At 34.0% G+C, this 16,896-nt stretch overlaps 1 protein-coding gene across 1 annotated transcript in view; it reads right to left on the bottom strand.

Moving 5' to 3' along the window:
• The window catches only part of LOC150103170 (N-acetylglucosamine-1-phosphodiester alpha-N-acetylglucosaminidase-like), a 161,246-nt gene that overhangs the window by 69,531 nt on the left and 74,819 nt on the right, over positions 1–16,896 (bottom strand). The window contains exons 4-5 of the mRNA XM_090397524.1: positions 15,564–15,697; positions 6,353–6,461 (exon numbers count right to left, since the gene is read on the bottom strand). Of these exons, the coding sequence (XP_090253650.1) occupies positions 6,353–6,461; positions 15,564–15,697 (243 nt within the window). The remainder of the gene's footprint in view (positions 1–6,352; positions 6,462–15,563; positions 15,698–16,896) is intronic.

Below are 16,896 nucleotides of genomic sequence, written 5' to 3'. Positions count from 1 at the left end.
GCTATATTCTCCAGATTTTAAATAACATGCAAAACTACTGAAGACAGTAGTTAAGAAGATTAATGAGGCAAAACTAAAATGAAAGACCTCAAAATTTGAACTATTTCTTGAGAAAGTGACATTCCATCTTTTTGAATTGTTAGTTACATTGAAGATGATCTGTAAATTTCAGATCAAAATATTTAGATTAGTAATAAGCTTTATTATGTCTATGTGTTCATAGCCTGTCATAATATATATTACACCTCAAGAGTACTTTTTTTATAGGTATCTAAATCCACCAAAATTACTTTAGGAACATTATAGCTTAGGAAGGTATAAACCATGATAATGAGAACATTAAGGAAACTTTCCCTAAGTAACAATAAGCAAATTAGAAGGTAGGTAGAAGGTAGGTAGGTATAGTAAACTATTATAGGTGTTTTATCCCAAATTATTCACAGCCTACCTTAGTCTACTTACTGATCTTACAAAAAAGGGAGTAGTGCATCAGAAGGCCTTTGAATAGTCTTAGGTCTATTTTGAAAAATCCATCTATTTTGATGTACTCTAAGTTAGGATCTAAGTTTTATATTATATTTCCACTGATGATTCATGAAGTTGCATAGCAGCAGTTGATCAATTTGAAGAAGATAAACTGAAGCTGGTAGCATTCCCTGTAGGAATGCTTAGCAGATCAGAGAGGAATTGTTCCATGACGGGGGGGAAGAAGCACTGACCCTAAAAGCTAAGAGGATAATTACTTAAAGCCTCCAAATAAGCAGTTGGATAGTAGTCTCACAATGGGTGATGAAAATCATCTACCAGCTAAAGACTTTCCCAAACTTCCATGCCATTGTGAGATTTGAACTTGCAGCCTATTAGAAAGCGAGTATGCTACCCTCTCGACCAACAAGGTCAGTCATGAAATTTTGTTAGCCAGTCAGAATGTTGAATTTTAAGTGGTATACTTGTGGCAGAGATATAGACTATATGAACTATATAGACTATACTTTCTTTTGTCTTCTGAAGACAAAAGAAAGTTTATTACTAATTATATAACCAGATATTTAGTTGTGAAACTTACAGATCTTTGGTGTAAGTAACAATTCAAAAGAGGTAGAATAATGACAATGGACTTCATAAGTGAGCAACAAGACGTGCTAAAGTAGTCACATTACCACAGATGTGAAGCTGATACACATACAAAAAATATTATGATTCATAATTAATAAGGATAACATTTTCCAAAATTTCTCATAAGAGAACACAGATATTTACAGTTCAAGCAGTGATGATGACTGTTTCCCTATCAAAAATTTGGGAAAGTCTTATCTTTATTTATTTTATTTATTATTATTATTTGAATATGTACTGGTTTCATATTTGCTGTACTGTAAACTCTCTTACAAGGCTTGTTTCTCCCTTATGAAATACATTATTATTACATTCTACATTTCTGAATTGTCAGTTACACTAAAGATGATCTGTATGTTTTAAATCAAAATATCTGATTATTTAGATTAGTAATATTTTTTTCTTATTTTTTATAGGTATCCATTCCACCAAAAAGTTGTAAACCTGTTGTGCATTAATACAGTCTAAGCATCATATAATTCAGGAACTCTGCTCTAGAGATCAAATATCCAACTTTTTTTTTTCAAGACACTTCATTGAGCAACACAGTGGTCCTACATTGAACGTTGATGAAATCCATTACCTAAACACATTCATAAACATCCATGCTTGCAGCAGGATTCTCTCTCTCACACACACACACAACCTACCGGTTGAATAGCAGAAGTGCTACTAACTTGGCTAACCAGACAGGTATACATCCGAGGATATAACCTTCCACCACCACGACAATGAGTTTTACTTTCACTAGCTCAGTGTTAGGGGTATACATTATTACATATTCCAAATGTTCTGCATTTGAGTGCAATTTACACCACAATTCTTTATTATTATTATTTTTAATTATTTCAGTATGATGTGTGTACTAAGTTCTCATACAGCGACACTGCATCTTTTCTAGTTTATGTTATTATTTTATAATTAACAAAATAAATAATAAAATAACATTTAATTAAAAAAATAGATTTTTTAAATTTCAGACTGGTTTATTAAGTCTTATTCAGTTACTTTTTAAAAAACTAGAATTCTATTATAAACTCTCTCTCTCTCCTTATTCAATTAAAAAAGTAGATTCTTAACTGTGCACAAATTCACATGGAGAGAAGAGAAAAGGAATAAGAGAAGTTTCAGTGACTATGTTATTGCTGTTAGTGATGTTTTCTCACTGGTGCAGAACACTAGAGTGTATGTACAGAGAATTTGACATTGGAAGTGATCACCATTAGTCTTGAGCAGGATAAAATTGAATTTCATATTGAAAAGAAAAACATGTAAGAAAGTTTTAAAGCAAATAAAAAGTTGAGCAGTTCTCAGATGTGAACTGTAGAGTAAAATACACAAACATTATTTAAAAAAAACAAAAAAAAAAAAACAATGGAGTTTGAGAACAGGAACCAAACCTTAGAGAGTGAGTGGCAAGCCCTGAAGAAATCATCGACTGATTCAGCCAGTGAGGCATGTGGTGAGGTTGTCTGCAAGGATAGAAAAATCAGAACTCCATGGTGGACACAGGAAGAGGCAGTGGAGGAAAAGAAGAAAGCATATCAGAAGTTCCTGGCGAATAAATCATCTTCTGCTCTTAGAGAATATAGAGACAAATGTAAGAAGGCTAAGCACTATGTAAAACTAGCTAAACAAAAGTCATGGGAAGACTTTAGTAAGAAGATAGAAAATAAATATCAGGAAGGTGGCAAAATATTCTGGAGGCTGTTGAAAAAAGCACAGAAATGGAGGAAAGAGTGCTGTAAAAGGAATAATAATAATAATAATTATTATTATTATTATCTGAGACCTCCAGGGAGTTAAGGATAGAGGATTTTTAGATGGAGTATTAGAAGTGAGGAGTATATGTAATAACAGATAACTAAATTAAGAAATTTAAATAGTAAGCTCAGATAGGTTGCCTTGAAGCATATTATAATGTGAATATGAGTAGGTTATTACTCATCGAGGGAGGCTATAAATCACCAATCATCTAGCGTGTGGGTGCAACACACTAGATGCACTCACTACCCTTAAAGACAAACTATTCCACTCACTGCCCTCTGGGAGAAAAAAACCTAGCTCTTACCTCTGTCTTGACTGTGAACAAACTTAACTTCCAAGGATGCCCCCCATGTTCTCTTGACAACCTTCCATATATCGAAAAATTTCAGATGATTCCCTATAACATCCATTCAAAAGTTTATAGACCTCTATCATATCACCCATCTTTCTCCTGTTAACCAGAGTCTGTAATCCACATACTCGCAATTTCTCCTCATAATCTAAATCCCTTAATCCAGATATAATCTTTGTAACTCTTCTTTGCACCTTTTCCAAAGCTTCTTTATACCCTTGGAACACAGGAGAGCAAATCTGTGCACAATAATCTAGGCGTGGCCTTATAAAGAGGCAAAATGGCTTCCTTATTCTTAGATGTCAAGGTTTGCTACAACATCGCAATTATCCTCCGAGTTGTATTTTGCTATGCAACTTTTGCAATGTGATCCCTGAATTGCAAATTCCTATCCACCAATATGTAAGGATCCCTTAACTCCTCCATTTCTTGTAGCATAATATGCTGCTGGAACTCTAATCACACCAAAATGCATAACTTTACACTTACTAACATTAAACTGATAGCCATTTTCGTTTGCCCAAATAAAATTCAACCGAAGGATTGAAACTTTGTGTAAGTTAGCCTGCTTGTGCGACGTATGTAATAGCAGTACACATTAACTAGAAGTTCCGTCGGAATGATAAACAGTCAAAACACTACCCCATTGTGAACGTGTGAAAACTAAAAAATATATAGTAAATGTTGTTATGGCAGTTTCAGATATTATGAAATTTGGTTGAAGAGAATTAGCATTTCAACTCAACAATTGTCAACTTGCCTTTGTCATTGGGTTGCGCGATCTTTTGTTAATACCGCCCCAATCATATGCACATCTTCACAGCTGCTTTATCTCTACTGGTCTACCACTGCTGTCTGTTTTGCGCTCTGCTTTCACTTCTCATTAGTCATTCATAAAGGATTGTTCATTACGTATCTCAAGTCTTGTAAATTACTGGTAATTTTTGCTTGAAATAATGGGAAAGAAGATGATGCTATTTGGATAGATGACTTCGATGGTGTTTTGACAATGGGGGTGGTGTTTTGACTGTCTATCATTCCGACAATTGTCGGAATGATAGACAGTCAAAACACCTGGGAATCTTCTCAGGATTCCCAGGTTATCTGACTCTTAGTCCATCCACCCACTGTATTATAATCTACTATAGACAACAAACCTTAAAAATATCCATGTAGAGTAACACCTTTAATTATCACAACAGTTATACATGGATATTTTTAAGTTTTGTTATTTTATGTTTGTTGGATTATAGTACAGTGGGTGGATGAACTAAGAGTCAGATAACTTGGGAATCCTGTTCTAGACACCAAACATGGAACTTTTAAAACCATCACTACCTCAGTCTTCAATAAGCATGTGACAAACATCCATGCTATAGTGGGATTAACAGATGCTATTTGCATGAGTAAACTAGGCAGGCAAAAAAAGAGATTCATACACAATGTGAAACAATTTTTTTGGTTTCCCTCATTCTGCTATTAAAATGATCCTACTGAAACTAAACTTGAAATAACTAAATGATTTTAACAGAAATCCTAAATACCAAATTTCATTAGCTTTGATCTGGCAAGGGAGAAATTATTATCATTTCAAATCATTCTGCCAATAAAACAGCTCAATTATAGTGGAATTGGTGATAGGAGGGGGGGGGAGGGAGGCAGAGTTCATCAATGAATCTTGAAAGAACACCTCAAAATCACCATTGAAGCATATCCATGACCAGATAGACTTCATCGTCAGACTTCATAACTATATGCACAATACAGTGTGATACTGTTCACAGTCGAATTTTTAATTGTCAATCAAACAGGGGTACTGAATAGTAGTATGCTAAATATTAAATAAACTAATATTCATATTTGAGTGCAAAACATAACAAAACTTCAAACTGTTAGTGACTAATTTTGCCACCATAACTGGACTGACTTAAACTGAAAAAAATGTCATAAATTTAAATAGAGAACCCAATAACCAAATTTCACAAAATTCTGTCCATCTAGTGTGTAATTACTGCTATTAGTTTGAATCACTTTGTTAAATTTCATCAATAATAATGATCCAACAAATCAAATTAAACCAAGTCGACATATTCTAGTGTACATTCTCAATACCAAATTTTATTAACACATTGATTGCCATTAACTTAACTTGTAAACTTGCTGCCAGTGCCAATACGTTGGTAGTATTTTTTCTTTAAAAATATATAATTGTTGATATATTTTTCACTTTGTCACTGTAACTATGTACTTTTCTTTTGAAAATGTATTTTCTAAACTTGTCTGGTTATATTACTAGTTGAAAGTTCCTAGTCCCTCATGGATAGAGAGTGTGAGACTAGTATACTAATATTCAGTATGAAACATATGATACAAGATAACTTGTAGGGCAGTCAACATGTTAAATTCCATCCAACCAGAGTGGCATTATGGCAATAAAATCCACCTGGCAAGAGTCCAGGAATGACTTGTACATGGATGGACAAAATGTATCTACTAAGTGCTGTACATCTAAAAATATTGTCATTTATCAATGTTCATTTGAATCTTCTCAGCCAGATTTAAATCTAGAATGCATTTTGAGAACTTAAACTACACCAATGCTTTCAAACTATCATCTGATAATTTGTTCTGTACTTATTTTTAATGAAACTCATTAAAAAAAAAGTTCATACAATAACTTGTTAAAATTAAAAAAAAAATACTGTACGCAGTTACACTAAGAAATTTGTATTACAAATGTTGCCTTGCTACCTATAGTACACATGAACATTCAAGTAGTACACTTCATAAAGCATTTGCATTTCATATGCCAATTGGTCAAGCTTATATTTGATTATATTGATTATATACTGATTATATTTGATGTTTTGTATTTTACTTTTCTTTGTTGTTTTACAATTTTCTTATGGAAAAACATATTAAAAATAAATAAAGATTTATCTTTATTTACTTAACGCGTGTTCATGAACAATATCTGATATTTTTTAAGCCAATCTAAAAAATGAGAGCAGAGTTTTGGCATGCTCAGAGCTATATATAGTTCTACAGCCACTAGGTCCAAACCTCTGTGTTAACATGACTTCTGTTAAAATCTTTACAGGATAAATGAGTGCTTACCCTTCAATTCCTGTCTTTCCTTCTACCTGTAAAATAACAATTCTTCCCTCTGAATCATGTCCAACTGCTGTTCTAGCAGAAATAACATCTACAAATCTATCCATAGCACCTATAGTATAAATGAGTTGTATTTAAAAATAGTTTATTCTCTACATTATTAAAAAAAATCACTGTATTCAACAATTGGTTAAAAATATTGATATAATACAGTCTCAATTACTTTACCATAATTAGAAAACTAATGGAATAAAATCAAATTTCTGAATATGGAATAGTGTTACCCCCCCCCCCAATCCATCAATGGGGAAGGGAAAAGCATTGCAAGTACAATGCTTTTATTTTATTATTATTTTTAAAATTTTGAGAGGACTATAACTGCTTGTAATGAAATTGGATTTTATAGTTTTTAGTTGTATTATGTCCTTCCCCCTCCAAAAGAATAACGTTGAGCTTTTGCACTTTAGGCATATTTTTGTGATGTTTACTAATAAAGCAGAATGAATTTGTTATTATGTCATGCTGTTGAACTAGGTGATTGTGGCACTAATAGTGGATGTTCCTTTATCTGACCTAATGTCCAATCCTCACCTTCTCGTGGTACACCCCAACAGGGTGTACCACGAGAAGGTGAGGATTGGACATTAGGTCAGAAGCCCTGGTCAGTTCTCCGCATTCCTTTAAAGGCTATGTGGAGGTCTCCTCTCAGTTATACAGCTTTGACCCTTAAGCACCCCATATTTAGATTTATATTTTTATATATACATATATTAACACTATACAGTATAATTCACATAATATCAGTATTTATGTTAGATCACAAGGACTGGAAGTTGATTTTATTAACAAATTTAATTAATTCTATGTTATACTTTTCGATAACTTTCTGTTTTGACACTGGCCACTTGTCTCCGGAAGTGATGATGATGATGTGCTGTATTAGGGGCATCCGGATGGAGTCCAATAGCTGACAGTCGTAAAGTATGTGGTCAACAGGCTGTTGAAAGTGTGGACTGCAGATGCATAATGGTGATTCCAGGATATGAAATCTGTGTAGATAGTGTCATAGTTTTCCATGTCCCGTTAGTAGCATTGTGAAACCTGGAGAAATGGCGTTGTTATTTCAGCCAGAGTCTGCTTCCGATGTTAGGAAAAAATTCTTTTGTTGTTGATCCGTTTTTTGATGTTTTCCATTCTTTTTCCCGTGTCTAGGCTTTTCTCTTCTGCAAGTGTTTTTATAGCATATTTCAAGAATTTCTGATAACTTGTTTCTAGCCATTCGTTTCTAGCTGCTTCTTTAGCTAACTGATCTGCTCTCTCTTTTCCTGCTATTCCAGTATGCACTTTCACCCAGCAGAACTTGATTTCTTGTCTGTTCTATTAATGCAATATGGTTGTTCTGGTTTTTTATGCAGTCTATAGTGCTTCTACTATCACTATAAATTGTTGCCGTCTTTTGCTGAGAGGTGTTTAGTTCTAATTCCTGGAGATATGTATGTGACTGAACTATAGCAAGTTGTTCTGCTTGGTTGTTGGAACAGAGAAAATGCAGTCTGTAGCAGCATTCTTGTATAATGGACTGTCTGTTGTATGCAGTGAAGGAACAACCAACATTCCTTTCGGTTTTGCTTCCGTCAGTGTATATTTGGAACTCGTCACTTTCAGAGCTTTCCTTCTCCTTAATATTTGTTTTCTTTGCTGGGTGAGGCCACTTACTGCAGTGAAGCGGACGTTCGTAGCTATTTGGATCTATGTTGTAACTTTCGATATATCTTCCGGGAGTGACTTCATATATATAAGAGATAATTCTTGTATTTTCAGGCAGATCGGTGTTAGAGCTGCAATAACGCAAGTTGCCTCGAAACATATCGTCCTGTATCCTTTAATTATGTGTATGGCTATAAGGCATTGAACGCTGTTTAGTTTTTGTCGGTTTATCTTTGATTTTAGTGTATGTTTCCAGGCAGATGCAGCATAAGATATCAGTGGTAGTATAGGACCGGTATATATCATTTTTAGTGCTCGTGGCCTAATCCCCACTTAATCCTTGCCGACTTAACTAGGAGGTTTACTATTTGTAAGCTTTTTTCAGCAACATATGAGATGTGCTTATTGAAGATGAATTTTTCGTCTATTGTTACTCCTAGGTATTTTAGTTCACTGGCTACCTCAAGAACTTCTCCGTTTAGGAAGACTGTTACAGATTGTTTTGATTTTTTTCCTGAGATGTGGGGCACTTTAGACTTGGTGCTATTGAAGGTCACTTTCTTCTCGTGTGCCCACTCTGCAATTTTAAAGAGTTCTTCGTTGGCTGTTACTTCTAACTGTAAGCAGCAGCGTCCCCGAATCATTATCATTACATCATCAGCGAAGGCTATGACTTTTGTTTCAGCAGTGACAGGAAGTCTTAAAGGCAGTACTGGATGTTCCAGAAACCTGGCCCACAGCAGGAACCTTGAGGACAGCCTCGTTTGACTTTTTTAGTGTCATAGTTGCTCTTATGTTTGAAAAATAATTTTTTGTAAAGGTAGAGCAAGTTTTTAGGGCATTTTAAATCTATTAATTGATTGATTATGGCTGGCCACCACGCAGCATCGAAGGCTCCTTGTACGTCGAGTGAAATCAGTAGTACGTCGTTTTTTTTGCTGTAGACTGTGTTCTGCGAACTCTTTCACCTCCATAATCGCGTCTACTGTGCTGGACTGAGGTCTGAATGCACATTGATTGCTGTTTAATAAGTTTCTTGAGTAGACGTAGTGCATTATTCGGTTTATTAGAAGTTTTTCTAGTACCTTACCAGCGACGTTTATGAGGCTGATTGATCTGTATTTGTTAATTTCATCAGATTTTTTTTTTTCCCGGTTTGATTATAGGTATAATTTTTGAGTGTTTCCATATTGAAGGAAATCGTCCTCTTTTTACGCATTTGTTGTAAACTGTTGTTATGAATTCGGGGAATTCGAGAAACGCTGTTAAGAGTATGTCACTGATTATTCTGTCTTCTCCAGGAGTTTTTTTTGGATCCATTGATCTTAATATTGACTCGATTTCATTAGTTGCAAATGAGTCATCATCAGGAAAGTCTATATCTGTTTCCATTCTTTGTCTGTAAGTTTTGTGGATTTCTTCATCTGTTGATTCATCGTCATCAGGAATAAACTTCTCTATCATAATAGCTGCAGTTTCTGCAAAGTTTTTAGTGTAGGTGCCATCTGTTTTCTTGATAGTATAGGTGTTGTCTTGTTCTTGCTAATTTATATATGCAATTCCAAGGATTTGATAAGGTTGACACTGTACAAAATTTTTTCTATGATTCTGGTGTGCGTGTGTGTGTGTAGTAGGTGGGTAAATGCACATGTGCAAGTTTTCAACAGACTTTAAGGAAGAAGAGTATTCTTACATTCTTGTAAAGGATATTCAGGAAAGGAAGATTTATTTTTTAACATTACAACTAAAAAAAATTCTTAGCCTACCTATGGTACAAATGTACTGTAGATTTACCTTTCGTGGGTGGGAACCACAAAAAAGAGCTCAGCTTATTATAAACAAGTTACACTAAAAGTAGGGAAGCCCCCCCCCCCCCACCACCACCACCACCAAAAAAGATATATGGTATTTAAATTATACTACCACACAAATGACTACTATGGAGGGAGAGGAAACCAAGTTAACATATTATATGTGTGCATACAGACACACACATACATGTGTGTGTGTTTTGCTAATCTTTCCTCAAATAATGTTGGAGTCTTAACAGGTAACAGATTGATTTGGAAGAAAATTGTAGATAGGAAGTTAGTAATGATGTAAATTTTTCATGTGGTACTATCATATCCTGTACACCCCTTGAGGGCATGTCAGGAATTTGATGATGTGTGTATATATATATATTTTTTTAATGTGAATCTCACTAACTTAAAGCAATTAGTCAGTCTATACTATATTAATTAATTAGTACTACAGGCAGGTTAAGGGTTAGATAATAAAATAAACTGATCCAGAGACCAAACATTGGAACTTTTCAAGGTGATGACTTAATGCCTCTAGTAAGCAAGGAGGTAGTCCTATATTAAGTGATGAAATTCATCTTCCATCTAAAGACATTATGTAAATGTCTTTAGATGGAAGGGATATTCTATGATGATATTTGAACCCACCCTGCTGGTTAGAAAGCAGACATGCAAACCAGTACAGTGAATACTACACCTTTTTTTTTTAAAACAAAATGTGTTGATTTTCATAAGCCTGTGAGCATGAAATTTGATATCAATCTATCATCCACTATTTTTAAGGAAAGCAAAATAAAAACCTGATATACTAATAAAATTTTAATTAAAAAAAATTTTTAAATTGAACAATGTAAAAATTTGTGCTGTTTTTTTTTTCATCTGTAAGTACTCTTCTGGAGTCTGCCCCCTGAAAGCAATCAAAAACCTAAAATGTGGAAAACATTTTACGTTTTTGATTTCTGATCAAATATCATCTAAGTAGATGATATCTGATCAGAAATGCTCAAATATGGCGGTATAAAAGTTCCACAGTGGTTACACCATAATTCAGAATGCTTGGTCAGATGGTCGAATTCCAGATGATTGGAGTAGAGCTCTCATAATGCTTATCTATAAAAAGGGAAATAACACTGAATGTGAAACTTAACTGAGGAATTTATTCAAGTTACTTGAGAAAATGCTAAGAAAAATGTGGAAGGGAATCTTGGAGAAGAACATGCTGGGTTCAGGCAAAACAGAGGATCAGATTTTCACTTTAAGACAAATAGTTGAGAAATCATGGGAATATAACATGGACCTGTATTTAAGTTTTGCAGATATGGAAAAGGCCATGACAAGGTACCAAGAGAAAAGCTGTTCACAGCACTACAGTTATATGGCATAAATGGGATATTATATTGAGCAATACACAGCCTATATTTGTATTGTAAATCAGCAGTTAGAATTGAAAGAAGTAAAGGAAGATGGCTTGATGTTAAATCAGGTAAGACAAGGGTGCAGCTTACCTCTGCTGTTATTCATCATTTATATGGATCAGATTATGAAGTAGTATTAAACCTGATACCAAAATTGGAGATGTTAATCAGGTTTTTACTTTATGCAGATTTTATACTTCTAAATAAAGTCTGCAGGATTCCCTATCTAAACTGAATAGTTGCTGTAATAAATTTGGTATGAAAATCAGCAGTAAAAGATAAAGACAATGAAAACATGCAGAAAAATTGAAAAACTCAACTGCAACTTTCACTAAACTTTTTTTAGTAAAGATGACAAATAAAATATTGAAATACACAACAGACTTAGCAAAGCTAGTATGGTAGTAAGTCAAATGAATAACTTTATATGGAATAAGAGAGAAATTAGTCAAAATACTAAATTAATTGCCCATTTTAACTTATGAATCTCAGAGCTGGGTTAGAAATAAAACACCTGACCCAAACACTAGACTACAGATACGAGATTCCGAGACAGATTTGGGGTATAACAGATGAAATCAATGGCAGTATCCTATTATAAATGAAGGATTAAAACACCTGACCAAACACTAGAGACTACAGATATGAGATTCTGAGAAAGATTTGGGGTATAAACAGATGAAATCAATGTTGAGAGTTTATTTTTCACTTGGTTAGACTATAATAAGTTTAGTTTAATCCTTTATCCAAGTGTGAGCAAACAAAGTTTGCGCCTGAAAGTATCTTCAGGACTGGGGTAAGGTAGTGCAACACCAGGCAACTCATTGCAAAGGTGGAGAAAGCTCTCTCATCACTCCTATGAATACGGAGTAATTTAATAATAAGGTTGCACACCCTTTGTCAACTCCTATAGGTTAGGATGACCTCTCATTGCTTCTGCCTTTGTATCTCCACTACTGGGCCTGGCTCCCACTGACGAGACCTCAATAAAGGTCGAAACCGTTATGGGTAGTGGCCCTTGCCTTAATGCATAGTGTTACACATATCTGCAAGGAGATGTGCTTTGCAAGGAGTGATGAGATCTTTCTCCACCTTTGCAACGAGTTGCCTGGTGTTTCACTACCTTACCCCAGTCCTGAAGATACTTTCAGGCGCAAACTTTGTTTGCTCACACTTGGATAAAGGATTAAACTAAACTTATTATAGATGAAATCAATGGCAGTATCCTATTATAAATGAAGGGTTAATAAAACAAGGGTTCTCTGTCAGAATGGCAGGAAAAAGACCCAAAGGAGGAGCAAGATCTAGGTGGATTGATACAATAAGAAATGCCTTAGAAGACAGAAATATAAGATCTGATAAAATATTGGAGTTTTGACAAATAACAGATTAATCTGGAGGAAAATTGTTGATAGGAAGTTGGCAATGATGTAACTTTTTCATGAAGTACTATCATAACATCCTTTTCACCTCCCAAGGGTACATTTCAGGAATTTGATAATTATGGCATTATGTTCATTTTACAAGAATAGACTATTAACTGTATGTAGTCTATGTGCATTTTAACTTAGTAAATTTTTCTTTTTAAATTTTCTCTTTACATATACATTTAGATCTGTGTACTGTATTGTTTAAGTTTGTTTATAGCTGTGTTAATGACTATGTTTGCAGTTCCCCCTAAGCATAACTGGCTGAAGAGCAGCAGACAAAGCATTCTGTAATATCTATTGCCTCCTTTACGATTCATTTAATTGTCCATTATTTTTTGTGTGTTCACTCTAATGATGCGATGAGATACTCATCACAAAATATGTGTTTTATTCATGACTGCTATACCTATTTATCACTACTTTTAGTGCATCATATGTACCCCTTATAAATAGTATAACCTCTAAATAGGATTTTCAATTTTCTGTTGCTATCTGGTTACTACTGCTTTGCCTTTATCAAGCCTTGTAATGGGGATGTTATTGTTTTCTCTCCTCTCTAATCTTCCCTTAAGGGAAGACAGCCTGAAGAGCTGAAGGAAAAACATTAAGCACCGGCTGTTTGGTTTTATAAAGTATATGTGCAATTTGAACTTGACAGCTTCATGAGGTAAGGACTATAAGGAATGGTTAACATTAATTATAAAATCAAGAATATGAGTGAATCCTTTTGAGGAAGAGTGAAAGAATTCATTCATGGAATGCTGAATTTATCATCTATTAGATGATGCTTTGAAAGATTAAAAGGTCATTTAATTATGTATCAGAAAATGAAAAACTGCTATTTTTGCAAATTCTGCAGTAAACCATTAAACTTCTGGATTAGCATCTGGCTAAAAGATCACCAGTGGATTTTAGAGAAATGAAAATGACATCACATAGACCAGATGTCTTAATTCAGCATCTAAGGCTTTCTTTTATTAGCACAGCATAGTCAGTTTTAAAAGTAATTGTTCACACTCATAAAGATGATGGACTTTGATACATCTGAATTGTTTCAATTACCTAAAATCTCAGATTAAATGTTCTATGAAGAAATGTTGCTTCATCAAAGATTCCATCAATTTTAGGAACAAACTGCATAACTTGATAGGTTAATTTAACAGAATAAGACAACTGAAACAACTTATTTTTAATCACCATGCTAATATTTTGCTAATAATCTCACTAGCATCAATAGAACAAGATTGACATACTCCTAAAACCATTATAAGACAATACACAACAATGTGATGATCAAAGCTGGAAAATATAAGGGTTTACAGATAAACATATCTCCATGCACATAGTGATTGCTGAAAAAACACTTCATTACTCATAACTCTCTATATCAATACTCAAGACCAAATCATTCTTATTTAAGTTTGGTTAATGTATAAAGATTCTCATGATGATTTAAACAACATGCAAACTGAACTGTAAATTTTTCAAATTTGTACATTAGTTCAAAGAATTTCACAAGACTTCCTATAATCAGCTAAACCTAATCAAGAATGATTTGATATCCTTCTTAAGTACACGAGGGAAGTCAATATCTACAGCAGGAACACACACACATTCTTTTTCTTTTCTTCAACAAATGTTCATCAACAATTCATATTTTTCAGCTGGTCATCCCATTGTAAATTGCTTAATTAATTTTATATTATTTTCTGATAGTTAAAAAATTATGATGATGACATGAAATTACTAGTGAAATAGCATAATTTTATTTTTGTGTGCACCTCATTCAAAAAAGATGTAATCCTATTGTACATCAGCATCATAAATAAGCTAAGGGTTAGAAATCTAGAAATTCTGTTTTAGAGACCAAACACAGTCTTTTCAGTGACAATGTCATACAAAAAATTTTCCACTCACATTTGTTTCAGATTCTTGAATACTCACTGAAGAACTATTACATACTTCTGACATATGATATTAGCAATTGTCTCACTCAAAACAGTTTTGTTTATTATCACCTGCTACAATACATGATAATTTTTTTTCTTTCTTTCTCTCTCTCTTTGATCACATTTCAACATGATTGTGATTGATTGTGCTTGGTGCTGTTCAATGCCTGCTCTTCACCACTGGTCATAAGGCTCAGGCTAAATAACCAGCTAAATAACTTGCATCTGCAGTTTGCTTGTAGGCATACAGGCCAAAATTGATCAGTAGCGAGCATATACTCATTTCCTACAATCTTTTCTACACTGATAAAAGCCAATCGTGGATATTTCTACAATGAGAAAGTGAATCAGTGCATACTGTTCATCTATAGAAACAGTCTCCTCTTACTGAATCATTTTCATTTGATGTGTATAGATATGTATCTGAAAGGAAGTATGCCTTGCATCAGTGGATACAGAGGCAAATGACATCAGTCTAGTTGTGAAGATGTGCCATGAACAATATAATTTCAAGGCAAGTATAATCAATTCATAGATCATATGAATAATAGTGATCTTATGAATTTATTTTACCAGAAAATGAATTAACGCTATGGCTAAGACTAGGTATGTTATAATGAGCAAATGTTATAGTATGTAACACTGAGTGAATTCACCACAGTGCTGTTTGCTGTTGTAAGAGCTGATTGTATTCAAAAGTTATAATCTATTTCAAAGAAAAATGAATACTGAACTACCTTTACTATGAGTTATAGATACAGGGTAGGCCAGAAGTAACAGGAAAGTTGCCAGAACAATAATCACTACAGTTGTGGATTCTCTGACTGCTCTGTTAATTCTGGGCAACACTGTATATTAACTAATCAAGATCAACAAAGTGAATTTTTTTTTAAATTCAGTTATTCACTTACCAGTGTCTTCTGTTTTTTCATATTCTAAATACTTGCTACTATTCACAAATGATTCCCCCTGTCTTAATAACCAAACCACACCTCCAACTAACTGGAGAAAATTCCCATGTTTCACTTCTTCTTCTGATAAATAACTGAAAAGGTTTTATTATTATTATTATTATTCAAAATTTTATAATGAATTAAAATAAACAGCATATGCACAAAATGATAGAATTTATTAATTCCTACATATTTCCTCCCTTGTTACATGGATATTGTGAGGGAGAAAAGATTGGCTAATAACATTCAAAATTGACATGTCACACAGTATGTGTTTACTTACTTGTGTCTCAATCACAACTCAATAAACAGGAGAACATCCAAAGAAAACAATGTTTATTTTTTGTAAGTTAACAGTGGGTTACATAAATCATTCATTAAAAAAAATAAATAAAACTATGAACAGTTCATTGCGATTGCTTCCCAAAGCATGCAATCAGAATGGTTTATATCTGGTGTCCTAGAGTTTCATGTGTTTCAAGGAACAGATGATGAAATTTAAATCTCACTGAAGAATCTTGGTGCAGTTCCAGAGAATGTCTAGTATCAGTGGTAGAAGCAAGGCTAGACTCATGATATTCCAAGAATCTGATGTAGTCCAGCTATTCCTAGACTAATCTCAGCAAAATGGCTCATCTGTCCAAAATAGCATATGAAAGGAAAAGAATACTTGATAAACATCAGACAAGAGAGAGAGAGAGAGAGAGATGGTAAGTTATCCATGGTGGATGGTAGAAAATAAAGCAGTTGTTTCCAAAATGGTTTGAAAGTGGTGCATTCAAACCTGTGAAGAACCTCTGTACTATTTGTCCTGATATTCTTTTAAGGAAGGGTACGGTAACTCTTTTTACATCTGACTGAAGTCAGGGTGAGGAATGATATTTATAAATTTTCTGGATGGCAGCATGTATCATATCTATTAACATTTATGGTGGTTTTAGTTTACTTTTTCCAACAGAAGAAAATCAGTAGAACAGATGAAGTGAACCTCATGTATAAGTTTCGATAATACCGGTCTTCTCTAGTGGATGATTATTAAAGGACACTTCAACAATAAAATCTTCCTTTAATTACAGATTAATAGGTTCATCAAACCTGTTACTCCCAGCGATCTTTTATTTCCTCCACCTCAGTTCTGTGGAACAGTCTTCCTTACAAAGCATTTCTCTTCCAGCTCTTCTTGAAGAGCTGGAAGTTGCTGAATATCAACAGATTGCTCTTGACCCCAGCCCTCAAAGAGCATTTATTTGCTATAGGTCTTGTGGCTTCTCGTGTATGGGAATGATGCGCG

Source organism: Typopeltis vanoorti, chromosome 9 (genome assembly GCF_054136105.1).
Source record: "Typopeltis vanoorti isolate ZY-2024b chromosome 9, IOZ_Tvanoo_1.0, whole genome shotgun sequence".
NCBI classification, from domain to species: Eukaryota; Metazoa; Arthropoda; class Arachnida; order Uropygi; family Thelyphonidae; genus Typopeltis; species Typopeltis vanoorti.
Note: the sequence above shows the minus strand (reverse complement) of the source record. Positions and strands in the feature narration are given on the sequence as shown.